The sequence below is a fragment of the Aspergillus tubingensis genome (genome assembly GCF_013340325.1).
Source record: "Aspergillus tubingensis WU-2223L DNA, scaffold_6, whole genome shotgun sequence".
Classification (NCBI taxonomy): domain Eukaryota; kingdom Fungi; phylum Ascomycota; class Eurotiomycetes; order Eurotiales; family Aspergillaceae; genus Aspergillus; species Aspergillus tubingensis.
In genome coordinates, this window is record NW_023336280.1 from 2,567,515 (window position 1) to 2,595,190 (window position 27,676).

The following is a 27,676-nucleotide window of genomic DNA, read 5'->3' on the forward strand; positions in this document are numbered from 1 at the left end:
TTGACCAAGATTTTCACGAATTTGTATCGCCTAATGATTGTGGATGATTGTGGTTTTTTCCCTTTTTAGAATTCAGACGGTTGCAGTTTAGCAGTCAGTGCCATGATGTATAGTAGTGCTGTGCGGCGATGCTTAGTACAATAAATATAGAGTAGTCATGAAACAAGCCCGATCAGAATAAGTTCACCCAACAATAAATCTAATGGATACTTGGACTGTTTCACTATACTCATTCACTCAGTATGACTGATGTGACAGCAAGACACTATACCAGATCAGTTAATAGCGTGTAACGCAGTGGATCCTATTCAGCTAAATGTATTCATTATGGACCAATAAGCATTGTTGATTCTTCAACCATCATGGACATCTTTTGTGCACTTGTGATATTTACTGGGAAGATCGTTTCAATTGACTGTTACAATAGATACTGGGAGACATATAATGCCGGGGCTTGCCACTGGCACCTGCGTGAACAAGGAAGTTGCCATCAAGGGAATGGGGTTTACCAACTACTAAGCCGTAGGAAAGCTACTATAAATTTCCCACGATGATGCGCTGTAGGTGGAGTATCAGAAACTCAGATGATATACATGTTACTGCTACGCTGTGAAGGTATCTTAGCGTACGATGTACTTTGATAGCCTTGAGAGTGACAGATGAGACAAAGATGATGTGAATAAGACAAAAAAAAAAAAAAAGAGGGGGGTTATATTCACTGGGAATCCACCAGGGTGGAAGGGGTATATATAATCTTCCCACTTCGTTCTCCTGGGAGGACTTAACTTTCTACTTCATCTTTGACATCTTCTCTATGATATTATATCTCATTATTGTCTCCCTTCTTAAGAAATTATAACTACGAATTTCTCCAGCTCAATCCTCTTCATAATATATACACCAATGCCAACTGAAGGAGAAACCCTCAAATGAAGATGATGTTCCGCGACAGCGCCTCTAAGTTCTAAGTACTTAGCAAGCGGGTTACAGAAATACCGCACACGTAAGAACATTGTGAACCAGAAGCTCAATGCTTCCACCTAGTACTACTACCATCACAACTGTATCGACGTAATACTGGCCTGACGTGGCATGGCACCAAGGTAAGTAAATCAGCCATCTCCCTCTGAGTTCACTGCCTCTAACAACCACCACCAGGATGTCTTACACCAGCTCGAATACCCATATATATCCATCTTGCAATCATGTCCCGTCGCCGAAGTCGCTAGAACAATAATATATATCTGCAGGTCGCCAATGAGGATTCCATCTGCTGGAAAACAATCCTGCTTTCGGGATATATTGTGCTTGGCTGCAGCCACCACAGTATGACTGGCTACATTTGGACTCTCTAGATGACGCTTTGGGGAATCTCAATGTCTAGTTTGCGCTGGTGGATCAATGGAAAAAACTATCTATGAGGTGAGTTGACTTCACTTCATATATTTCTCCATTCTGTTGTGAGGATATAGAGGCTAACTGACGGGAAGGTATAGGCCAGATGGCACAGCGAAGCTTTCATTGAGCTGCGTGATCGAGAATTTTGGAAGAGGGCAGAGGAGGAGAATAGGGATAGAGAATATGATGGATCAGTGTAAGGAAGAAGGGTATATCTTGGTTCTACTTGCTACCGCCAATAGTGGTCTGTCTACCTGGTACTGTCGAGTAGCCCTCGCTGGTGTGTGTCGCTTACTTGTGCTATAAAGCGGACATCAAGGATGGTGGATGATTGTTTGATGGATGTTGCGAGTTCATGAGGATCGGTGCTCTCTCAAGGCGAGGATCGATTAAGCGATCACAGGCGAAAAGAATTGAAAATCTCCAGAAGCAAGCAAGCAAGAACGAAAGGAAAAGGGCGCTGTATCTTCAGAGATAAACCTGTTTCATCTCCGTCTATACTATAATTCTATTTACATGAATCACCTCTGATGTCTATACGTATAATACCACCCCTCCTTAGCCAAATCCTCCCTAACACGATAATTCTCCTCCGCGATCCTCACCACCCCCATATCCATATCCACCACCAACACACCCTCCTCATCCCCCATAGCACCCACCGTCCCCACAATGGGCAAACATACCCTCGACAGACCCAAGAATCGATCACTCTCGTCTTCCTTTCCCCTCGCCACATTGGCGAAGATAATCCCACAGGTATTCTCGAAGCAACGCGCCGTGAGCGTCGTTTCAAGGAATAATGCTTCGGAGTTGGGGTTGTGTTGAAGGGCAGCGGGGGAGGCGTCGTATTTGCTCCCTATTCATTCGTAGATCAATCAGCATAAAGAAATGTCTCAAAATTAACGGGAAGATGGATTGGATCTTACAGTAAGTAGGTATAACGACCACCTCCGCCCCCTTACAAATCAATTCCCGGAAGGCCTCCGGAAACGCCAAATCCCAGCAGATGAGCAACCCTACCTTGCCGATCGGCGTATCGAATACTTCATGTGGATCACTCCCGGAAGAAGTGAGGTAGGGCCGTTCAGGGTGCCAGATGTTCTTCTTGCGGTAGTGGCCTAGGATACTCCCGTCGTTGGAGATGAAGTAGGCGGTGTTGTAGAGGAGTGGTTGGTCTTGTTCTTGTTCGTTCGGGGAAGGGCCATGGTGCTCGACTATGGTGCCGGGGACAATGCAGATGTTGAGTTCGCGGGCAAGAGATTGGTATGCTTCGAGGTAGGGGGTTATTTTGGAGGCGAGGGCAGTCCAGGTTGGGTTGGAGGGGGCCCAGCCGGTTAGGTGGTATCTAGGTTTTGGGATTTGTGAGTGAGTGTGTAATTGAGGAGGGAGATAGGAAGGGGTGGTAGTACTCTGGGAGAACGGCCAGTTCGGCGCCTTGGGATGCGGCATCACGGATGTAGGTGCATGCTGTTTGGTGGTTCTCGTCGATGGCGAGGTCCTGGGGTTGTTAGAATGAGGGGTGATTCGGGGTGGGGAAGAGGTATTGTGTACTTTGATGTTCCATTGAATGATGGCGACGCGGCGAGTTGGTGCCATTGTGGTTTCAAATAATTGTGTTTTTTTCTTACTGCTTCGTGGGGATAGTAGGGAGTAGAGGGGATGTTAAGCAATTGTCGAGTTGGAGATGGTGGGTCAATGGCACCCCCGCATGGTGTTGGAGTCGAAGCTGGACTGATAAGCTGTGATAACGTTACGAGATTTGAATATCTCCACTGCACTGACTACTCATCATTCGTTATTACGGTGCTTGTAGCTGGAATGAATGAATCAAATGATTGATGTTTTGATTAAAGGTTTCTAATTCTATGTGGTTTGGCTAATTCCCTAGTCGACATTCTTAGAAGCTGAGTATCGCACGTCAAGGTTGAGACGTCACAAAAAGTTACATGAAGAAGCTCAAGCCGAGGTATTGGTCATGCCTTACATAAACATAATTTATGAGGAGGCACAGATGAGTTCTGTAGCTGTCTGGGTGTAGATTATTGAGAGCCAGATTGCACGTCAACGCCTTAGAGCCGTGTCTGCCATCGTCGCAAACACGTTATTCCAGCCATACAGATGCAATGAATTGAAGGGGATCTATTGTAAGTACTAGCTGAAAAGAAATCCCCGCACATCTCATCGAGGATGACGCCAGTCAGCTGATGGGTAACACAAGCAACCCCAAAGCGGGAAGTGAGATCATCGACAGGAACAGAATGGATCACACGGCGGCCTCGGATGACTCCTGCCAAGAAAAGGAAAAACGGCATGTGAGGAGCTGCCCGGTTTTGACATGGTCCACGCCCTTATCCTCTGATCACCTTTCCTAGATCACAACTCTTCAAGTTTAGACCTCTAATAAATTAGAAGACATGGCGCCACTCCTTGCCGAGGAAGTCATCAAGCATCCCGCATACAACACCATCAATTATGACCTTCCCGCCACAACCTCTGGATCATGTACCGTGGCGCAAAACAGGCGAGGAGGGCCCCTGAACATCAACTATGAGATCCATGGCACTGGCCCCGTGAAGCTTGTGGTAAGTATGAGTATGTTCCATGACCCCCATGTGCGGTAGCACTGACATGGGTCATAGTGGGTAATGGGTCTCAATGCAACGCTTAAGGACTGGAGGCGTCAGACCAAATACTTTGGTCACCAGCAAGCTTCCAAATATTCATGTCTGGTCTTTGACAACCGTGGAGTCGGCCGGTCGGATAAGCCGGTCGCCTATTATTCCACATCGGAGATGGCTCGAGATGTGGTGGACCTGGTCGCATCGCTGGGCTGGATCGATCTTGCTACTCCTCCGAAACGATCGATTCATGTCATCGGTGCTAGCATGGGTGGCATGATCGCCCAAGAGATTGGAATGCTCATTCCCGATCGCTTATTGAGCCTGACCCTCAGTTGTACGGCTCCGCGATTGGTTCGGACAGGTCCATTCCTCGAAAACTTGCGTGAACGGGCGGGCATGTTCATTCCCCGCCATGTCGACATAGAGCTCGAGAGGATGGCAAGGAGTCTCTTCCCCGAAGACTTCCTCGCCGAACCAGACACGGAGTACGAGGACCCGGCGATGAACTTTCCGACCAAGCGTGATCGGTTTGCTGCTGGTATGCTGCATAAGCGTGCGGACACCGAAGCGCATACGAAGAAAGGATTCATGATGCAGGTGTTGGCTTGCTATTTCCATCACAAGTCAGCGGAGCAGCTCAAATTATTAGGAGATCAAGTGGGAAGAGAGCGGATCTTCGTGTGCCATGGCACTAGAGACTTGATGCTGACGTTTCGTCATGGGGAAATAATACGCGAGGAGATCGGTGATGGGATCCAATGGAAGGTCTTCGAAGGCAGCGGCCATATGCTGGGCTGGGAGAGGGAGCACGAGCTGAACAAGATGCTTGAAGAGTTTGTGGATAGATGCACCTGAAGATACCTGCTGGGGTTCTTCAAGAGATGTTACCATAGATGAGTGTATAATAGACCCAGCTGACCTTGACTGGACTGCCAGGGTTGATGCGTGAATGTAATCCTGGCTTGAAGGAACGTCGTATTCCAGGGGGCCGCGATGCTCGTGATCGAGGCGCCGCAGTCACCCGTTCCCCAGCCTAGGCTGACCATTCCAGGCCCCTCCCGTCATGATGATGCATATAGAAAGCAAGCATGCCTGTCTAATTCCTCTCGTCCTTCGCTCCTCATCCTTGAAAATGGAGCTCCATAAGGGCCAGTACCATCCCGCAGGACCAGACGACCTACGTTCTCCATGTCCGGTCCTAAACTCCCTTGCCAACCATGGCTATATCGCGCGAGACGGAAAATTAATCACCGCCGCTGAGCTGAAATCAGCCATTCGATATGTCGGATTAGGCTTAGACATAGCCTCTGTTCTCGTAAGTCGCGTCTTCCAAGTCCACTCCGACGACCCAAAACACGGACCACCAGGAAGCTCCCAAGTTGGGCTACGCGATCCAGGCCAAGTGAATCAAGACGGGATCCCCGTGCTCAACCTCGATCAAGTCGGCCGTCCTCATGCTTTGGAACACGACGTCTCAATCACCCGTCAAGACCGCGCATTGGGCGACTGCATCCACCTAGACCCTGACCTCTATAAACAATTCCTTCGAACAGCGAAGGGAGGCAGGTTTCACACCACGCTCATGGGAAGGTATCGAAAGGTCCGATATGATGAGCAGCAGAGGGACAATCCACACCTGCAATTCGGGAAGTTCGAACACTACGTTGCATGTTCTGAAGTGGCAGCTCTGCGAAGTGTCTTTGGGAAGGGTGTCACGAAGGGCATCCCGGATGACTATGTGCGCGCTGTCTTTGGCGAAGAGCGTCTGCCGTACGATGAAGGTTGGAGACCACGACGGTTCAAGGTGTATTTCCCAGAGGCACTAGCGATGTTGTTAGTCATTTCGCACTATGCTTGGCCGTGGTGAACGCTAGATTGGGCTGCATGGCGCTATTGAGGTGCAGGTTTGCTTGGCGGGATTTGCGATGGGATGGGACTTGCATAGCCGAGTGTTTTTGCGAGATGATTCTTTTTTATGTGCGATGCTGATCAAAGATCAAATGTTGGGTTTATTAGGCTGACAGCGGGCGCGCTATTGTCATAAGTGCTTTTTGGGGTCGGTAATCATGAAAGTTCAAACTCTGACCTCAATTGAAGATTACCCTGATTCATTGATTGTTTCTACTGAGTATAATATCATAGACTGAATCATATATTAGTTCTGCTAAGTCTGGCATTCCTCACAATAGTCTTTGTGTCTCCATCCACAGAAGGCTTGTTCCATGGCCCCTCATTTGGCTGCACTTCTGTCTCGGTTCACTGTTGGGGCCGCCCGTGTCACTAAATTTAGAACAGATGACAGGTCGCCATGACATTTCCACTTCTCAAGCTAGATGCGGTTTTAAATAACTATTTCAACCCAGAATATCTTTTCATTCCACAGCTGCTATATGTTATAGCAACTTCTTGAATGTCTGTCATGATCATGGAGGTGACTAAGCTGCTGGACAGGGTCCAGGGGTCACCTTCCCAACTGAGACAAGCGTCGTCAGGGACCGTGCAAACAGAACATACGCTGCTGATTCTGGAAATATCCCAGACAACGCAATGGTTCCTTGCCTATCGATGATCCAGCATTGAGCTGCAGAGACAGCCAAAGTTATCTCCTAGAACCAGCCATCTCATTCTTTTGACCTTATCTTGGTGTTACCGTCTTTCTCTCAACATATTGCAGAGTTGTGGACGCAACCTCCGCATATAGAATTGCTCCAAGATTACTTCCCGGTTGCGACTGCTGATTGCCTAATCAGGCCATGATCGTTAAGGTAACGCCAGTCTGACTCGCAGATCTTTATGACACCATCCCGCCCGGCGACTGCATGATCATCTCCTCAACTTTCTCGTTGTCAATTCTACTAGCTACATACATTCGTTTACTGGGAAGATAGTTGGATACACATCGTTTTATTTTAATTATATCGCTTTCTCTGTTTCTGTCTGTCCGATAAGCTCTGGCCACCATGGCCGATAAGCAGTACTATACACCCGGCACTGAATACAGCAGGTATGGGGGCGCCACCAGTCAGCTTCCCAAATTAGACGATGATCTCGGTCATGCAGGGCCACCCCCTCCGCCAGGATCCGGACAGTTTATACCTCCGCAGCGGACGGTCGCCCAGTATTCCTGGTATGACCCTCGCGGCTGGTCGCTACGAAAAAAGTTGATCATCGCAGCCGTCATTATTGCCATCATCATTGCGGTCGTTGTTGGTGCAGTCGAAGGGACGAAAAAGAAAAGCTATCCCGACTATTCCAAGCTCGATTACAAGCTGGTGGACACGTATTCGGGCAACTCGTTTTTTGATCGGTTCAACTACTATTCTGACGAGGACCCCACTGATGGATTTGTCCAGTATGGTTATCCCATTCCCTGACTCATTGGTATCAACTAACGCTGTATAGATATGTCAACCAGTCAACATCAAACTCTTTGAATCTGACCTATGTTGGCGAAGACTCCGTTGTGCTCAAGGTGGATACATCCAACAAGAATGCAACCAAAGGGAGACAGTCTGTGCGTCTGGAATCAAAAACAAGTTACGATAGTGGACTCTTCATCTTCGACATCATCCACACGCCTTACGGCTGTGGCCTGTGGCCAGCACTGTGGTTAACTGATACCTACAATTGGCCCGAGAACGGGGAGATTGACGTGGTTGAGACGAATAACCTGGCCACCGAGGGAAATGCCGTTACATTGCATACAACCAGCGGTTGTAAAATGAATGTCAAGCGGAAGGAAACCGGTACGCCAAATTACGTGACCTGCGACAACAGCACGCATAGCAATGCTGGATGTGGCGTACAAGGCTCGCCAAGAACGTACGGACAAGAAATGAATGAAAATGGCGGCGGGGTAAGTCTCCCATAATTACACATGAGTCATACAGTGCATAGTATTGACGGCGATAGGTTTACGCTTTGGAACTACGGGATGCCGGAATCCGAGCTTGGTTCTTCTCACGAGATTCCATCCCCGACGACATTTCGAACTCGAGCGGCACGCCAGACCCATCTACATGGGGGACTGCATTGGCTGACTTTCCCAATACTCATTGCGATATACCATCTCACTTCAAAAATCAGAGTATAATTGCCAACATCGATCTCTGCGGACAGCTCGGTGGTAACAAGGCATTCTATACGGAACAGTATCATTGCCCGGGCACATGCGAAAGTTTTGTTCGCAGCAACCCTGGCAACTTCACACAGGCGTACTGGGAGTTTTCAAGCTTCAAAGTATATCAGGCTAGTTAGATAGTTCGCTGGGTACGAACTTTGTCGTGTTCGTTTCTTTGTTGGCTACGTTTATAGTTTTGTATCGAGAATGAGGTAATGGCTGATGCGAATGACTCGGATGGCGATTGTTGATCCTAGATAGATAGAGAGGGATACATGACAGTTACGAACCTCCAATAAGAAGATTGTTCTGATGATTGAGATTGCAGAGTAATCAGGTACGCTTTATCAGGTAACAATCTATCGGTGTACGTCATCGTTTCCTTGTTTTCATCTGGAAAAAAAATGATCAAAAAGCATCTGGGTATTTTCTTACCCAGTCAGAGAGCCGTGTGATGTTTAATATGGCACATTCAAAGCCAAAACTAGCAATTGCCAAGAGGATAAGCCCCATCTTCAGCTGGGAGTCGCAAATAACCTGAGGACACCAGGATATAGACAAGCTAATTACGAACAAATATGAGTTGAGGAAATCTCGTAGTGCCTTGACTATGAGATGCAGTTGCTCTTAGATAGCAATGACAGCATACAAGGCGACTCTTGACCATTATCAGTCATGTTGTTGCGCAAGCCAGAAAACAAATCTCAAGTTCGAACCACACTCACTCAGAACAGCTATGTTAATACTAACCGCAAGAATGAATAACTACTTCTGATTGTGCAGCATAAATATAATTTATCTTTTTTGACAGAGGAGTAGTTGAAACCAAGCAGATATCATGTACTACACTCTTGAACTATACCTTTCGCGGTAGCGGTACTACTAGACCCCTTTCTGCAGCCACTTATAGCAAGGCATGCTATACTACTTTATTAGCTAAACCACTAAGCCTAAGCAGGAGTTTAGCTCTTCCCACGTGCCTCCTTGGGTCCGGTGATCCGGAAGTAGTGCTGATTGATACCTGTTCAATCTCCCTGACGTTCAGAGTTAATTAACCTCAATACTCTCCTGAGTCAAATGTAAACTCAATGGACTGATGGAAATGTATTTCAAAGCCATAGCTCCCAAGAAGAACATCCATGCGTTCTGGTAAATTGTAATATAACTACATGCTAAAAGAACATGTCCCCATTCGTACACCGCTATTTTGTATATATCCCCGACTATTGACATAGTATCTAAGTGGAAGTCCATACATGCTTTTTCTTTGACAGAAGATCAAAATCAATGAATAGATATCGAGACGAAATGCTTTTTTAGTCCAAGGAGTTACTAGTTTGAATGTATTGGATGATGCATACCTGCATGCATGCATGAACATGCAATCACGGCAGCTGAGTTGATCGGCTTTGCATATGGCGTGATGGGTGTCCGAAGTTTGACAGTTCATGTCCGAGCGTGGTGTTCGTTGTATGCCGACAATCATACTCATGACTTAGTGCTTATTGCCTCGGCTGGGAATAGCTTCTAGCATGGCTTTTACCGGGGGGATGGATGAAGAAGTAGTGATGGGGGCGACAGCCAACGCATCTTGCTTGATGAGACTGTAGTGGATATGGGAATATGGTTTAGCTGATGCAGTGTATATTCGGGGCCAAGTTTTAGGTTATGAAAAAGTGTTGGGAAATGGGGTTTTCTTTCTTAATTGCTCGAAGTATACGCTAGACAGTGTAAGTATTGTCGAGATAAATGGAAGCGCAGTAGTTTAGGACAAATATAGTAAGGCTGGAAAGGTACTTTCACAGGTTAATTTATGTTGTATGACGGAATACATACCTAAGCTCCCTTCGCACATGTATACCGTAAATTTATTCGACTTTATAGTATACATCCAAGCCTTACCCAAGAAACCACCTTGAAGCAACATATCGCTTAGTTCTCTGCAAAGACAATGATTCACAATGGAAGTACCAACAAAACAAATCTAAGCTTATATTGCTATTGAACATAGTAACATATTTCGTGATCATCATCACATTAGAATCCTGCATTCATTATAAACTATCAAATCAACAATATCCACAAACTATCCATCAAAATCTAGAAACCTACTGCACAGTCATCACACACAGACACACATGCACACTATTAACAAAATCAAAAACAACATACCTACAACAAACTGCACCTTAATCAAACCATGCCCACTAACACATGCAACTCCCCCAATAGTAGCTATCCACTCATGCATACAGAACTTACACAAATAGTTATCCCGACCCGAACCCGACGAACCCGGATACTACTGAACTATAAGATAATTAATCCAACACAAAAGATCTACTTATGTAAAAAGCCCAAACCATGGAACAAGCAAACAAATCACAAAATAAAAATATAATTGTAATAAGGTTACATCTGCAAGATATATTTATCCCCGTATCATATTTGCTTATTTTTGGCCGTGGGAACCTGATTCGTGATGTGTCGACGGGGGACGCGTCATCGCGGTCCGGTTGGCATCGGGACTCACCAGGATGGATTTTGGGGGTGTATTTGGGTACATTGAGGGTGGGATAGTCGGGGTTGTATTGGGAGTGGGTATTAGGGGATTCTTTTGTGAGAATTGGGTATTTGGGTCGTTGCTTTGAGGTGGCGATGGGGAAGAGATATTGGAGTTGGTTGTCTAAGGAGTGGGTGTATACTCACTCCTTGCTCATGATGAAGGGACTATAGAGTTTGGAGTATTGTATATGTCTCTGTTAGGCATCTGCTTCATCGTATGAGGCAGAAAAGCTATAATATACATAAGATATAGCAGGTATACTACTTATGATCTACTGGATTCGCCACTGCCCATCACCACCCTACCTACCTGCCAGGTACCATCTCTCCTATCTAGTCATCTCTTACGTTACGTACAGCAGCCACAGACGGACAACTACTGCAGGAACGCGCCTCGCTCAAGGTTTTCATCGTCAGGGGTAAAAGAAGCTTGGAGGAGCCACAACCATGTGCTGGACGCGTGTCGACCTCTGTCTGCAGATTACTTACTTGACTTGGCTTTTGGTGGTGGTGAGAGATCTCATTTACCCCTGCAGGATGCATGAGACTTGTCTTTTTTCTTTTGGACGTAGTACCATGGATAGGAGAGTTCTATTCTTGTGTACTGGTTATGTGTGGTGGATCGGATCGGATGTTGATATGGTATACTTTGATAGGGGTTCGTAGAAAGTGACAGTTGAGTTCGAGTAATTGATGTGTCCCTTGCTTGGGTGTCTGTGCTGTGTGTGCTTAAAATAGATGATATGGGTGATGCTGTGTGTATTGGTTGATCAGAAGGTATTGTGGTCTGAGGTTGGTTATTGGTTGATGATTGTTGTTCTATTGTATGTTCTGTTTCTTGTGGGTTGGATCGGGCTATCTGTCTTGCTTAATGTTGTGTCGTGTGAGAGGTTAGTATGGCCACGGAGGACGGATGGCTTACGCCGTGGCTGGTTGAGAAAAGGATGGGGAGTATTTAATGTCGTTACGTTGTAGTTTATACGAACAACATAAGAAAAACTTGATATCTGGTTCGTATACTTCAGCTGGTTGCGGGTGAGAGTCGTCCTCTATTCCAGCAGCGGACATAGCATGGATGCCAGTTATCTCCGGCAGCAATCTGGGTGGTCGCGTTACGCAGCAGAATACTACCGTGGCTCAGGCTCAGCCATCTCAGATCCCGTCGATCGATTGTTACGCCCCAAAAACAAGATCGCTGCAAAGTCTCTTGTAAAGTCAAATCGAAAACATGTCCAATTCTTTTCTGCCTTTTACTCACCCCTTTAACTCTTTCTCTCTCTCACTCTCTCCAGAGTTCTCCCCTCTTTCTCCTGAAAGGGAAATTTCCGGAAACGCAAACACGATAAGCCCAACTGCGCCCATCCCGCAAGCCATACCGCCGATGTTGTTTTCGGAGAATAGCTAAAACCCACCCTCCACAGTTCTCCACCGCGACACTATCATATGAGAAAAGGTCCATGCATGTAATGGAGGAACGGCCATTATCCACCGCGGAAAACCGTCCCATCCGCTGCCGTCTCTGGAACGAGTGGGAGATCCTCCAGAAGACGCAATCCGTACTTATCGTTGCAACTCCTGCTTGCGATGGGGAATAGTCACCACCATTAAGGCACTTGGGTAATCTCCGCATCGCAAGTAATCAAGTATCGCAATGCGTTGTACACCGCAATCCGGTCTGACTCCGTGAGATTCGGTGAGAAGTTCTCCGTCAGTACTAGTCTTCTTCGTAGCTGCATGCGGTCATCATTACTTCTTCCTGGGCCTCCTTGCAGCGATTAGCAGAAAAAAACACGAGAGCGGATCCTCTAGAACAAAAACCAAAGAAAAAGAAAAAAAGAAGAGGGAAAAGAAAAGAAAAGTCGCATAGCTAGTCTTGGTTCTTTGTTCGAATTTTGACAACCCAGCAAACAATAATAATTCTTGCGCATATAGACCAGGTTCCGTGTTACTTGCTATCATCGCGTTCTCGCCTCTCTATTCCCCCCATCTGCCGTGAGTTGGACCAGTCACGACATCCTTAGCGCAGGTCGCACCATCAACCGACTGGCCATCTTAGGAGCACCACCACAACTCCCGCAAGTCTCCTCGTGAGACGATCATGGTACCGTCTGATCTCAAAATCCGGTCAGTTCTCGGCACATGGCAACTGCAACCACTGGGACGGCATTCGGGAAGAGGAGGAGAACCAAGAGGAGGGGAAACCCCCGGATTACATAATAGGGGATTGCAAGGCTGCGAGATTTCCAGCAATGTTGAACGGCGAAATCTTAGTCGACAGCCGTGCAATTAATTCACTTAGATCGATCCAACAGATGCAGAAATACCCAAGCAGTGGATGGGGTAATCCTGGTGGTAACATGCAAGGGGGGAGGCGGAGTTGGCTTCGACGTGGTAGCAACAACTTATTGTCTCCAACGGCACTCATTCTTCATCTACTCCGTACTGCGGTTGTCTTTAGCAAGCGGAGACATTGATCGGAGGATCCTCGAGATAGTCTAGCAGAGAAGTAGTGACAAGACGCTACTGCTGTTAGTCGACGGACTAGATGACCCCCATGAATCATCAGATCTGGGGATCCCCATCACGACATCCCGATGTAAATGGCAAGCTTCAAGGTGGTTCCGCCCATGCTCACGGACTCCCAACTGGATGACCGAGTCCTATTGGGCAGGGAGGTCCATGATCGACCGATGGCCTTCCGAAATGCCTGGGAGGCGCCCACTAGGCCGAGCTCTGGGCGAGACTAAGGAGGCTAACCCGACCAAATCTCCCCTTCAGCCCGTCATCTGTATGCAGACATCCAATCACCGGGTGCGGAGAGCCCGGTTGCTTTACCTCCAAGTTGTGGCCTATGGCAAACACACTCTCTCTTACTCACTCACACCATGCCTATAGCGCGCTTTGATTGACACGTCAGGCCAAGCATTTGTGGGGGTGAGGATGTGGCCGGGAATGAATGGATGACGCTATGATGGTGAAAGGGGAGATGGGGGGGAAGGACTGCCAGGGCAGACTAAGAGGCTGATAGTAGTACTTTGTTTACTACTTGATTTAAGCCACACATTCTTGTCCATGTTAAGAGTTGACACGGGTGAGGCGGCCCGAGGATAACCACTGTACCCAAGATTTATAGTAAGGGCCATTTATTGCCTCGTTTACTTGGGACCAACCAACCCACTCATCCAGGGGACTCTCCTGAATGGTCCAAGTAGATTCTTGCTTCTTCGAGACCCGAAATCCGAGGTCAACCACTTCTCGGACGCAGCGAGCCTGAGGAGTCATGGGGTCCCAAAAGGGTAATGTGATGAAGACCAGCCGATCGATCAGGTGCCTAACATTAAGGATATACCCTAAACTTTGCCTAGCCCGTAATATTTTCTTCTAGTTATTTTTTTACTTCTTTTTTGGTGCTTTCTTTTATTATGCATTATTTCGTATTTGCTTTTTCAGTTCCTCGCTACGACGAACGCGGGGAAAATCTTGCAGTTGTCTTGGTTGCTCTCTCTCTCTAATAGTGGCTTTGTTCCGTTGCCTGATTTTCCTTCCCCCCCGTAACCGACGGATTAGGTCTGGCCGGTTCTCAACCCTGCCCTGGATCCATCCGGGCATTCAGCCACGGGCTCCACGTCGATGCAAACAATCGGCATTAGAAATGAGCCATATACTACATCCCATGGAGCACTGTCGTCACTAACAACTAGTCGCTTCGACTAAAGTTAAAGCTATTTCCGAAGGCGTGATTGGTTTGGGCCGCTGCAGCAAGGGAGTCGACACCTACTATCGCTCGACTTTAGTCTACCTCATTTACGAGAATGACCCGAAGGTCAATGCATGCGTAAGCTCAGCTGGATCTCTAGCGTGGCCCTTACTTGCAAGGCTACTACCTTTTCTGCAAGCATTGTACTGACAGGCCCGATGTATACCGGCCGAACTATTTGTACATAAAGGGCCCTTCCCTCGACTGACAATGTATCCTGGCTGAATTGAAAACAGCAATTCTTTTCTCCTCCTCCATTACCCTCTACCCTCCTCTTCCTTTTTCTTCTTTTCCATTTTGGAGGAGTCCCCCTTAGCCGCTATGCTTTCGTTTGTCTTGCTTCTTTGTGTAGCGTTGGTCAACGCCTACTCAGACCCGGGTGCATGCTCGGGAACCTGCTGGGCTCACGACCCCAATGTCATTCGCCGTGTGTCGGACGGAACCTACTTTCGTTTCTCGACAGGAGGTGGCATCCATATCTCCTCTGCCAGCGCTATCACTGGTCCCTGGACTGATCTCGGCTATGCACTGCCTGACGGATCTATCGTTTCAGTGGGCAATGCCTCCAACCTTTGGGTATGACAACCGACAGGCCCTTGACCTTACCCCTGCAATCTGCAATACTAACATTCCTGCAGGCTCCGGACGTACACTACGTAGATGGCACCTACTACATGTACTATGCTAGCTCTACTCTGGGCAGCCGGTCTTCCACCATTGGAGTTGCAACCTCCACCACCCTGGAAGCCGACTCCTGGACCGACCATGGCGAGATCGGTGTCACCTCGTCGTCGTCTACTCCCTACAACGCCATTGACCCCAACTGGATCACCATTGGCAGCACTCCCTACCTCCAATTCGGCTCCTACTGGCAAGGCCTCTACCAGGTGGAGATGACCGACTCCCTTACCGCCAGCAGCAGCAGCCCCACCAACTTGGCCTACAACGCATCGGGTAACCATGCCATCGAGGCTTCTTACATGTACGAGTACGGAGGCTACTACTACCTCACCTTCTCGTCCGGCACGGCTCAGGGATACACGACCTCCCTGCCTGCCCAGGGCGATGAGTACCGCATTGTCGTTTGCCGATCCAAGACTGGAACGGGTAACTTTGTAAGTGCCATACCTAATCATCAATATTCAAGGAAATGAAGCAAATGCTAATATTACCTGCAGGTTGACAAGGATGGCGTCTCATGCCTTAACAGCGGCGGAACCACCGTTCTGTCCAGTCACGACTATGTCTACGGCCCTGGTGGACAGTAAGTTGCCCCCTATCATTTCTCCCCTGTCTTTGTGGCTTGTTGCACATTCAAACGGGAAAGCATGCTAACAACGATCAATTGCAGGGGTATCATCAACACCACCAGCCACGGTATCGTCGTATACTACCACTATGCTGACAAGAACATTGGCCTGGCTGTCGACGAATACCAGTTCGGCTGGAACACGCTCACCTGGACCGATGGTTGGCCTGTTGTGGCTTGATTTCATTCTTTCTTCTATACATACATACATACATTCTACCGGCGGTCCAGAAATGGACTCGGTATTATTTGCATGATGATACCTGCGTTCGATTGTATTTAGCTAATTACGTTAATTCGTAATGTTTTATATTGCGATTTAATATATACATATTGAGACTGAATCTTCTTTGGAAATAAGGGTAGAATGTCTGTAGGGAAAATGAAGCGTCTCGGATAAGAATGTCAACAATAGGAGTCACTGGAAGGGGCGACATACTCCTTATCCTTATCCTTCATCCTTCCATTCCCCTTCAACATTCCCCATCTACCATCCCATTCAGCCACAAAAAGCAAAAATGCCCATCCCCAGGCAACAAAACAAATGAACATAACATACCAATCCTGCGGACCGCACCTAAACTCAATTGTGGAACAATCGAATTTCTCGGTATTTCCACCCGAAGAATTTAATTTACTACTCCTAGTCTCTCACATTACTGTGCGCATTATCATTGCCACCCAACTGAAACAAATAAATCACCCACATACTGATTCATAAAACACACAATGTGGGAAGAGAAAAAAAAATGATGGCTCAAATTCTGCATTCAAACTAGCCAAGCTGTCATTTCCACTCTCACTGAGCACGGACACATGCTGCAATTCTCCGCTGTCTGAGACATCTGTTTGTCGTGTGGCGCTACCATCCCTGTCGGGGATACAGGATGGGTGGGATAAGCTGCAGCTAATCTAGTCTAATCTAGTCTACTCTGGTTTAGCTGCAGGGGCAAACTGGCCGTTTCTGACAGGTGTGATCTGATGGGTGGACTGGGGGGATCCTTGTCGTGGGTTGGTGCTGCGTGGTGGAGGTTCATTTTGTTTGTTGGTGAGATGTTGGGTTGAGATTTTGTGTGTGGCCTTGGAGCCTGGATTGTCATGCATGAGTTTCGTTTGCTTTGGTGGGAGGGACAGTGGTCTGATGTTTAGTCTGGGCTGGGCTGTTGGGTTTGGGGATGCTGGGATGATGATTGTGATGGAGGTCTTGGTTGTTGAAGGGTGGTGGTAGTTGAAGCTGTGTTGGATGTCTATATATATGATAGCTTCATCTTGGAGAATGATTGTTGACAAGTCTGTTCTCTTTTTACTTCTCATCGTCTATACATTATAAACCATGATTCTCTGATTTGTTATTCTCTCCTTGTTAATCAAACTCGCGTTATACATGTCTGTTTGAAGCCATCGGCGACGTACGCATCATGGCACAATCTCTATACTATGTATATCTGCCGACGATTGCTCCACCATTCCTCGCTCTCCCTCATGCGATCTTGGTGGATTTCTTGAAGCTGCCAGCAGGCAGGGCGGCAGCCTCGATGTTGCAGCTCTGGTGTGGAATTTAGCACAATGGCTAAGGCTCAGTAGCTAAGATCGATGGCAAAATCAGGCTTCTTAAGAGACATCGGGGGTGGCACACTTGGACCCGGTGTTCAAGCAGGTCTACATATCAGTGGCGAGGGGTCTTACTCCGCTTTTGCTTATCAGGGTGTCATCTACAGATTATCTGATTGCTTGCTTTCTAGTTATATTCTGGTGGACAGTCTTTGTCTCTCATCATATTCTTTTCTTTCAGTTCCGCCAGACGGAACTTTGATTGTCCCCAACATGTATATCATGGTGGTAGTTGCGTGGACAGTGTGATGAGGCCCTGGTTTACGCGGTGTCTGTCGTGGAGTTCGACGGCCTGTCTTTGCTTGTGCCATCCTCTGGTCGGACATATTACCCACGTCATGTTCTTTTTTTATATACTGCTTTGTTATTGATTGTTTCCCAATCTCCCTATGTCATTTTGTTTACCAAAATTGACAGCCAACATCGCTATATATATGCATACCTTTCTTTTATTCTCTTTCCTATCCTTCATCATGATTCCAGAGCCCATAGCAGCTGCAGTGGGTGGGGTTGTCCGCATGAGAAGAGCCAAGATATGGACAAAACCCGAGAATGGCGTGTTCCACGCACATGGGGATTTGATACAGGAGTTCATATGATATGAGCTGTCTTCCAACGTGGTAAGTCCACATCTGTCAAACTCAGAGACTGCGAACTAACAATCTGTCATAGACAGGAATACCAAGCTATGGGGTTCAACAACTGACATTACTGTTCTTCGTGCATTGGCAGTGTGGCTTTTCTGCAATCACGAATCTTTAAAAGCCCTATGTTGTTGGGGTATTGGAAACATCAGGCCGACTCTACCAAGTCCTTGTCAGTAGACAACGCCGAGCAGGCACATCATGTCTTGTCTTCTACAGAGGGTATCGTCCTACATCAAATACCGCTCGACGCCGTCTCGGTTGTCTTTCTCAATGAGCCCGTGGCGTAATAACATTATGGCCTTGCCACAGTGTTTGCTTGGATACATATGGATGCTCAATGCACTCTGCTATCTTCCCTGTGGCGTGGCCCGACTGCAGAACCGATTGACCTAGACACAACTCAACTGAGCTTGTTGTATTTCGCCGGATACAGTCTGCTCCCCTGCGCCGCTCGAGGTTGACTAGGGCTGCCGAGAGAACATCGAGTCAATTTTTGACGAAGCGACACTGACAAGTCAGTTACGTTGGATTTCATTCTGCGTCGTGCGGTCTCCAATCTTGATGGTCTCCGAAGTCAGCTGTATTCATGCGGATGCACTGGTCCTCTTGAGCTACCGTTCCTCGGTCATCTTCATGTCCTTGAGGCCGAGTAAAGTGACTGGGTTACAATCCTCACTACCCTAGTCCCTACGGACAATTCCCCTGGTAGTGACAGTAACAGCGAACCGATGCGCCCGTGGCGTAGACATCTGCTGAAGATGTCTTCTTCCAAGTACCTCGGGCGACATATTGGGGGAACTAGCTTTCGCTTCAGTGAGTTATGCCTCACCAGACATTGCGACCGCCTATGGCTTGGGTAACATTTTGGGTCATCGGTCAAGCTAGTGGTTGTCCTATGCTTCTGAACGGATGTAACTTGCACTTCACCTGTCTGATTATGAATTGCCGGTGCTCCATATTCAGGAACTCAATAATGTGCTTTGAAGTGATTGCGGTGGGACGTCTATCTGCTATTGTGATGTAGGCGGAGGAACGATGGTGTTGTTCCTCTTCTTGGGTGACATCTCCGACATTGGCTATGTCGGTGTTCAGTTCTGTTGGTTGGCTGAGAGTACGACTGTGTGTGACCTTGGAGGGACAATACTAGCACATGTTAATCGGCGAAGTGGATATTGGGTTTGGCAGCGCCGGTAAGACTGCAGTTATCTGCTCACCTTATGGGAAACTAATTACGTCGAAAGAAATGGTATGGACCTGGCAGAATGCATTAAAGGTGCCAACAAACGTCGATGAACCTCGGACTGTCAGGTTCATGTCCCGACAACAATATTCCAGATCCATTAGATACCATTGGTGGACAAACCCGTTCAGTAACAACACAGAACCCTCAGGACTGTCTTCTTCATATGGCAAGACTGCGAAAGACATCTATATTCTCTATCACTGGACCTAAAAATCTCGGGCCTTGTTGTATGCTCTTTCGTGAGATGAGAGGGCGGCTGGTAATTACACCCCCATCGTTGACGTATATAGACATCACTGACAATGCTGCAGCTGCACGAAGTGCCCTCTAGAGAGACAAAGTTCATTGCCACTCTGGACAAGCGCCCCTGTATCTGGCCAAAAGGAACTCACTTGGGGCCACAACGCAGCAAGTTCCTCAATTGGTTCGTCTTCCAGCTTCCATTACAGACGATACATTCAGACTTTGACACAGCTAACGGTATACTTAGTCGAAACTAATTTGACGCAATAGTATTGTGGATGATATCAACTCGGTGTTCATGGGGTTCTACACCACGAAGCCACTCAAGTCGAAGGCTGTAGAGCTGACCAGAAAACCCACGCTTCCTAAGCGGTCCTGCCACCTCGATCGACAGTGGCACCCCGGGAGTCCGGCGTGGCCTTGGTTCAGATGACGGATGATTGCACTGACTTCACCGGCTATATCCACGAAGGCGCAAGAGCAGTACCTTCTACATCGTACGATGCCGCAGCCTAAATAGCCGGATACTTCTTCAATATGCGGAGTACACTCTCCGGAAGGCTCGAACTTTTGCCGATATATAGAGTTATCAGAGTTGACTTCGGAACCACAAGTACGTTACTGTATCGCGCTCAATGCTCACTCACTTGCTAACCAGGTGGCCCATGGAAACAGTGGGACCTGGGACAATATAGTGTCACACCGGGTTTCCTTTCGTCGCAATGACACACATGCCCAGTACAAGAATACCCATTCTGCGCGAGTTCGCTATTTCCTCACCAGAGGGCGTGAGAGCAGCAGCAAATCCGGGGTCTGATCTTGCGGTATGCTAGATGCAGAAATCCACGATAATCAAATGTCCGCATTCTCAGATCCGGAGCACAGAAGTTTGCTCCGTCTGATGATGAATGGTGGATAAGACGGAATCACCGATAAGAACCCCAACTTTTATCGGAGCCGACAGAAGGAGTGAGCTTCAACCTGAAAGAGAACAGACGGGCAGTTTGAGCACGGGCCCTATCGTAACCATCAAGCGAGGGCAAAGGGTTTTGCAAGGGGCTCTAGAACTCTCCAAGATCACGATGCAAGAGGCTTCGGAGCTGGTTGCTTTGGTCAACCATTATCAAAGGCTGACGGCTTTCATGCGAGCTAGTATATGGCTGGATGATGATGCTGCAGTGACCTGACGTCGTTGCCAAAGGCTGGCTTCGCTGGCGGTTTGCCATAATATATGGGTCGGAAGCGCAATCTGAATGACCCTCCACTGGTAGACCATGGATTAAGCCCATTTTAAGCGTTGCTGGTGGAGAACATACAATGGCTCCTGCTATCGCATTCTATCTCAACAGCACATGCTATTCGCATGGCATGAGCGTCCTTGCATCCACTGGTCGTCTTAACCAGTTCAAACTACTCCATTCAGCTTATCCTGGGGCCAAATCACGTTTTTTCTTTTTAAAGTTCGCACGCCAATGCACCCTACGCCACCAGCGAATACATACTTCAGCTACAGAATGTTCGTCTGGCAGGAAGTATTCAATTCATTGCAACACACGACCTTTTATTGCAACACCGTGAAGCAACACCAAATGAGAGACGGCGGAACGAATCACGAAGCGCCTCAGAGTAGCATGGTTCAAGCTGCTCTTGGACTGTGTGTATAAGTTTAGGCGCCAATCCAATGGCCCAATACACCCACAAGACCTGACCTTCTTGTACTCAATATCATGTGTGTGCCACCTGAGTGAAACAACATGAGGAGTTCAATCGTCTCGGCCTCTTGTCTGGAATACACTCTTGTCTGGAATACACTATAAAAATGATGGGCTGTGTGTGTCTCTGCTCTGAGTAGCTTGGATAGGATCGCTGATCCATTGTCTGCTTGATTTGAGAGGGTGTCAAACCAACGCTCCAGAAACCTCAAGCTATGATCTTCTCAGCCGAACCAGGCTCGTCCGATCCTTCCGTTCGAACCACTAATCCTTGGACCCGATGATAGGTTCGACGACTCCGCCATACGAGTTCCTGGGTGATGCAGAAGACACCACGGTTGGCACCCAGATGCGGCTGTACGCCGTCCGCCAGCACGGATTTCAGTCGTATTTGGATCTCAAAATCCAAGTGCTCTCGGAACTTTCTTCTTGTGTCCCAAGACCGCAGAGCATGACCAGTTACCTTTTTGTTTCGTTCTTATCTCATATGGATGATACTGAGGTATGGTCTGGCTGCGCGTGATCTCCGAGGATGTCTGGGCGATACTGCTAAATGGCTGTGCATATGAGTTGAAGATGGGATTTCAAACCTGATACACTTCAAAGCCATGATGCTTCGGGGCATATAAGACATTTCTTACAATGTCTCTCCTAAGCCATCTGAGCGTGACCAAATAAGTCTTTCGGCTGTGGACATGCCCTTCCTTGACCACGAGATAGACGGTTGGCTCTGTGTATGGGTGGGGGTGTGTACATCTTTTCCATGCACGGGGAATACTGTTCAAACCTCTACCGTCCTCTTCTATTGCGCCTTGTCCAATTCAATGGCGAGTAGACAGCAGCGGGTGTACGCGATTCCGGGGCAGTCTGCAGCCCGTCTACATATGACAAGAAACAACACAAGGTGATGGGGTTATGGTGGGAGGATACACAAAAGACAGCGAATCGACATTCTTGTCGAAACAGACTGGTCTTTGTGGAACTGGGAAGAACATTCCTTCTCAGATTTCCAAACGAGGATACACAAAATGATCATTGCTACGAAAATGCTTACATCTTACATTCTCCGGGTCTCATTACCCTCATGAGTGATGACATATTTTCTTCTTCTTTCATCCAACTTGCGAAATAGCAGCTTTGATGATCAGAGAGTTACAAGGAGAAGAGCATATTGCATAACCACTCATGAAAGGAACTGTATATATCAGTTGGAGAAAGTGTCAAACCAACGACAACCTTTCCGCGCAACAGCTTGCGGACATACTCGTCAAGGATCAAATGTGGGCTTTTCAAGCACCCAGGTCAGACAAAGCTCTGCAGGAAGTCTCGCATAATACCTATTTCGTGTTCAGGATGAGGCCAAACTCCAGGCTATCAATTTATCATGATGAAGAACTGCAAACAGCATGGAAGAGGTGTTAAACCAGCTAGTATGTGAAAAGAGATGGATACGCAGCATTCCCACACACCACTGAGGATACACGATATACTTCGGCAAATACAGGGGAAGATTCTGTCTATACCCTTTCAGTATCTCTGATACCACCTTTCCTTGCGATCTTTCCCCCATGTCGTGAGCAAATGGCATGGATTATGATCCGTGGCTCGAAATATATGACAGTGTTGGATATCATTACTTATCCTGGAGAAGAACCCGATCGCTTATTATACCGCATGGGCAGGAATGTCATCATTACCTTTCTTTTCTATATGTTGCTGCTAGTATGATGTTGCTGCAACTTTCGGACACTTCAAGATTGACGAAACCCTTATTATAGGGAAGGCAGGGATTGAAAACATTATTCTGGGTTCCTGGTCAATGAATTTGGATTTGGTATGTGGGTGTGTATGACGAGCCCACTCATGACCAATCTTTCTAATACACAGCCACCCTCTGCCCTACCGTCGTGACCTGTCTATTATCTTATAAGCACAAGTGAACTCTACACTGAAACTTCGGGGAATTGATCGTCAAGACAGATGTGTACTTCCGGATGATCTGACTATTATCAAAACATCGTTCCTGATAAAAGAAAAATGTGATATATATACATCACTTCATGACTGATCCAGACCTACATTCTCTGGGCGGTTTGCTTCCCTTTCCATTTTAAATTTTGATCGTACCCTCCTGATGAAAGTCACAGATTGATCAAGGAATCTCATCTAGTTGCGTGGGACCGGAGGATTGAAGTGGAACAGTTCTCAATGTTATAATATCTTCTTTACTTGGGGATTTCTTGGTGTATCTTTTCTTTCCTCTTCTCATGGTTTTGTTATGCCTTTAGCTTTTTCAAGCCGTCTCCGAAATTCATTTTACTCCTTTGGATGTGTGCCAGTTGAGCATTTCAATAGGCGAAGTGGTTTTAGGATATCAGAGTCGGGGATAGCTTGGATGGATTGTGAGTGTAATTGGTTGTGATATGTTGGGTTGGGTTGGTGTCGCTCTGGTACTATCTTTGTGTGTGGAAGCAAAAGCTGGGGGTTATAGTAGAGAATAATCCTATGGGGAGAGGGGGATGTCGGGGATGAAGATGGGGTTTGATACATTACACTCACGCAATTATACATATGTGACTTGGGGGGTCTAAGTGGGTCGATTTTATGTATTGCATACAAATGACGATGTACCAGTCAGGATAGATGGTACTGGGTATATCACTTCATTCGCTCTAATTAATATATTTAATAAGTATCTGAAATGTTGGTTATTAAGTAAGTCTACCGAATGGTTTAAGGTTTTAACTTGGCCTCATTAAATAAGTAGTTACTAGTTATAGCCTTTCGTCTTTCGTCTATTGGTCGCTTGCGAGGGTTCTGAGATACGACTGCATGCAAATACCTTCTCTACAAGTGAGATCAAGAATGTGGATGTACGCTGTCATCGGCAAAATCAATAGCTTATGCCAAGCTTGAAAGGTATCTCTACTTTTGCTGGATTGCACACGCTCAAAAGGGGATAGTATAAATCCACCTCATGTGACTGACTCAAGCAAACAAGCATAAACAGACAAACAAAGTGGGAATAGGGGTAGAAGGTAAGAAAAGAGAAGAAGAGACAAAAGAAGTGTCAATCCAATGACAAAAGTAAGCCAAGCCAACACAAACAATACGAGAAAAACTAACAAAGAAATAACGCCCTGCTCAATCCAATGCGATCGTAATCGTAAATCAGCTTACAGCTGTAGTCATCCAACCCTCACAACCCCCGTAACAAACTCCCCTCTGCGAACGGGTTGTCCGGCGACATATCCAACATGGGTTTCGCGGCATTGCGATCCCCCGTTGCCACGCCATGGCCGACCGGAGACCCTTGGATATTTTGGTGTGGTGTGGATCGTGCCAACAAACTGTTAGGGATGAACGGGCCGTCTTGGCTGCGCAGATTCTCCCCGTCGGTTGGCGTGGTCGGAGCGGTATGATGATATCGCTGTTGGTTGTTGATACTGCGGGCAGTGTTGGACCGATTGCGGGTGCGGACCTCCGGCATGGGCGGTTCAGGCGGCACCTGCGGTCTTCGCCAGGTGGTGGCGGAGGGTATTTGGATTCCGCCTGGGGCTTCGGGCCCCGTGGCGGCGTCGATTAGGGGCAGTCCTGGTTCCACGGCAATGCCGCGGCCTTTGCGGATGTGTTGTGGGGGCTCTTGGTAGACCGGGGTTAGGTCGACGAGGGGTTTGTTTTTCATGGATTGCGTGCGTCGCATGAGGTTGGGGTCTGGGCCGTGACTGGAGGTCATGGTGTTGGTGCGGCTGGGGTGGCGGGAGCCCATGGTGCCGATCAGGCCTTGTTTAATGAGTTCTTCGTTGTCTCGTTTCTCTTGCTCCTCACGCTCTTTCAATGCGCGTTGGCGCATGGTGTAGGTTCGGCCGAGAAGGCCGGATGCTGAGAAGGGGGCTTCATCCGAGGATGAGCCTGTAGCGAGGTCGGACTCGCCGGTGAGAAGCTTGGGGAACGATGTAGGTGGAGGCCCGCGCTCGCGGGTGCTCTTTTTATGGGAGAAGAGCTCCTTGGTCTTCGTTGATTTGGCGCGTTCTAGCGCGGGTTGCGGCGGTTTCACCTCGTTGGCTGGTTCCTCAAAGGGGTTCAGCAAGGGCTTGAATGGGGCCTCATCCGGCTGCATGGCTTCTGCTTCCGCCGGCTGGCCTGCCCCCAGCTTCGTTACCAGATACCAGCTGCGCCAGGTTTGGACGGCCCGGTACCAGCCATCGGCAGTCTCGCGGTCGTTGGTCGAGAAGAAATGGACAAAATTCTCCGTCGAGAGGAACATGTTGGATTTTTGCTGGCTCTTGACAGCCTGGCAGAACTTTTTGGGCGGCTTGACATTGTTCGCGAGGTAGCTGGCGGTAGGAGAGTAGATGTCGAAATCAGAAAGGTGGCAAGCGTTGGTTGCATCTTGGGCATTCTCCTTCTTGGAGACGGTCACTTGGCCGTCGGACCGGAGGGTCACGTAGCGTTTATCCCATTTGCGAGGCCGCTGCGAGTAGTACATGTAGTAGGTCACATCCGCGGGTGGACCGAGTGATACGTTCCGCGCATCGAGCAGGGTTAGCGCATCCAGACTAGCTGCAGGGACGACAATCAGTGTGTTCTGTTCGTCGTGGGTCCAAGAATTCAGCACCTCCCGCACGTATTCGTAGCGGCGCAATGGCCGTTCCAGCCCCAGCTCCGCGAACGACTCCATCAGGATGAATTTTTCTGGGTCTACCCCGGCATCCATCTGCTCCAATGCAGTCGCGACAATGTCTTGAGCCGATGTGGAGGGAGTGATGCAGATGCGCGCAGATGATTTGCGGTATTGAACCAGCACCCGCCGCTCGCGCGCATTGACAGCCGATACCGGCGCATCAATCCCTGGGAACTGAGCAGGCACCGTGGTATCAATCGCAGGGACTGCTGACGCATCGCCGTGCACACTTCTGCGATGCGCTGGGTTGGCTGCATCACTGACCGACTGGCGCCTCGGTTCCATGCTCGCGCGACGACTCGCCGAAGCGGATCCAGTCTGGGGTTTCCGATGCTCCGATTCCTTATGGGGACGACGAACCGCATACTCCTCAACTTTGTCGGCTGATCTATCGCGCGACGCAGGTTTTGAATGAGTTATAGACACTGACTTCGCTTCGCCGCCGGTCAGCCGATCCATCGCATTCTGTCGGTGTCTTTCGCGCTCCGCCTCATCATCCTCCGGTTTTTCCTGGTGCCGCTTCTCTCGCGCGGCCAATTTGCTCGCCAGCTTGTTTCGCATTCGCACCATCTCGGCGCCCTCTGAGTCCTGAAAGTGTGGGTGAACAGGACCTCCATTGGCACTGGGCTCGACTTGCGCTTTATACGCCGGGGGAGGGGCTGGGACGGGAGGTTGTGCATCGGCATCGGCAGATTGCGCAGTGGGAGCTCTGCGACGGTATCGCGACATGCTCCTCTGAACGGAGCTGGAGCCATTGCTGGAGCCATTGGGGAGTGCTGGCTGGTGATGCGACGGCGGTGCGGAAGCGACAGGCGGGATGGGCAGCGGCGGGGGCAGGGGGCAGGATTGCGGTGGTGGTGGTGGTGGCTGTTTCGCCGCGGCTTTTCTCACGGAACGGTAACGGGAAAATTTCATGGGTGTCGGGTGCTGGCCAGCAACCACTTGATGATCCTGCTTCTCCATCGCCATGGCTGGGAAGACTTCTTTCTTTCTTTTTATTGTAGACAGGGCGGTTTCAGCAGTTCACCACGAGGCTTATAAAGCAAAGCGCATTGGAGGTGCAGACGACAGGGAAAAGTGTAGAAGAATTAAAGAAGGAAAAAAATACAATGGCGTCACCCACCAGTTGGGCAAGCAAAACAGGTTTTATGCTTTTTTAGCCTGGTATTTATTTCTTTTTCTGCCAGGGTGGAGGGGTGCATTCAAAGGATTCTGGAGAAAAGTGCGGTATACGTTATGAGAATCATCCACGAGGTGCAGTAGCGGCACAGCAGTAGTGGGTAAGTCGAAGGGAGCGAAAAAAGAATCAGAACACCAAACAGACGAGTTGCATGCTGGTGATTTGGTGAGAGAGCAGACAAGGGCGAAGGGATTGGAACAAATAATGGGGGGTCGCGTGTCTCCACCCCCTAAAGGTTGCAGACATGTTTCACAGGGATAACAATTGCTTCGTGCAGGTTGGGGGGGGGGAGAGAGATCCCTTGGACTAGTCTGTAGATTGGAGAAAATAGAATAAGAAATAAATAAATAAATAAATAGAAGAGCAAAAGGGAAATCGAAGAATGGGGGAAAGGGGCGGGGATAGAAAGGAAGAGAGGAGAGGATGAGAGAGGAAAGAAGAGAGAGAGAGAAGAATGGAAAGTGAATGAATGAATGATCAACGGCACGATGGAAAGACGATTAATGGACAGGACTGGACTTGTGTCTGTGTGGACTCTAAGAGTGTGGACTGGACTGTGTGGACTGTGGAGGAGGAGACAACC

At 48.2% G+C, this 27,676-nt stretch overlaps 6 protein-coding genes across 6 annotated transcripts; 4 read left to right on the forward strand and 2 right to left on the reverse strand.

Moving 5' to 3' along the window:
- Window positions 1–1,919: 1,919 nt before the first annotated feature.
- AtWU_04602 (carbon-nitrogen hydrolase family protein) lies at window positions 1,920–2,997 on the reverse strand (the record flags this gene model as incomplete). The annotated part of the gene is made up of 4 exons (XM_035499713.1): window positions 1,920–2,257; window positions 2,328–2,746; window positions 2,811–2,899; window positions 2,953–2,997. 4 exons carry the CDS (start codon window positions 2,995–2,997, stop codon window positions 1,920–1,922), a joined length of 891 nt encoding a protein of 296 aa, XP_035355606.1.
- Window positions 2,998–3,815: 818 nt separating this feature from the next.
- Window positions 3,816–4,877, forward strand: AtWU_04603 (alpha/beta fold hydrolase; the record flags this gene model as incomplete). Its single annotated transcript, XM_035499714.1, has 2 exons — window positions 3,816–3,983; window positions 4,041–4,877. 2 exons carry the CDS (start codon window positions 3,816–3,818, stop codon window positions 4,875–4,877), a joined length of 1,005 nt encoding a protein of 334 aa, XP_035355607.1.
- A 277-nt stretch (window positions 4,878–5,154) lies between these two features.
- AtWU_04604 (putative peroxidase) lies at window positions 5,155–5,889 on the forward strand (the record flags this gene model as incomplete). The annotated part of the gene is made up of 1 exon (XM_035499715.1): window positions 5,155–5,889. One exon carries the CDS (start codon window positions 5,155–5,157, stop codon window positions 5,887–5,889), a length of 735 nt encoding a protein of 244 aa, XP_035355608.1.
- A 1,093-nt stretch (window positions 5,890–6,982) lies between these two features.
- On the forward strand, window positions 6,983–8,279 carry AtWU_04605 (glycoside hydrolase family 16 protein; the record flags this gene model as incomplete). The annotated part of the gene is made up of 3 exons (XM_035499716.1): window positions 6,983–7,374; window positions 7,425–7,878; window positions 7,935–8,279. 3 exons carry the CDS (start codon window positions 6,983–6,985, stop codon window positions 8,277–8,279), a joined length of 1,191 nt encoding a protein of 396 aa, XP_035355609.1.
- Window positions 8,280–14,785: 6,506 nt separating this feature from the next.
- Window positions 14,786–15,954, forward strand: AtWU_04606 (arabinan endo-1,5-alpha-L-arabinosidase; the record flags this gene model as incomplete). Its single annotated transcript, XM_035499717.1, has 4 exons — window positions 14,786–15,040; window positions 15,103–15,579; window positions 15,643–15,728; window positions 15,816–15,954. The coding sequence occupies 4 exons, from the start codon at window positions 14,786–14,788 to the stop codon at window positions 15,952–15,954; spliced, it is 957 nt and encodes a 318-aa protein (XP_035355610.1).
- Window positions 15,955–24,428: 8,474 nt separating this feature from the next.
- Window positions 24,429–26,882, reverse strand: AtWU_04607 (uncharacterized protein; the record flags this gene model as incomplete). Its single annotated transcript, XM_035499718.1, has 1 exon — window positions 24,429–26,882. The coding sequence occupies one exon, from the start codon at window positions 26,880–26,882 to the stop codon at window positions 24,429–24,431; it is 2,454 nt and encodes an 817-aa protein (XP_035355611.1).
- Between the last annotated feature and the right edge of the window lie 794 nt (window positions 26,883–27,676).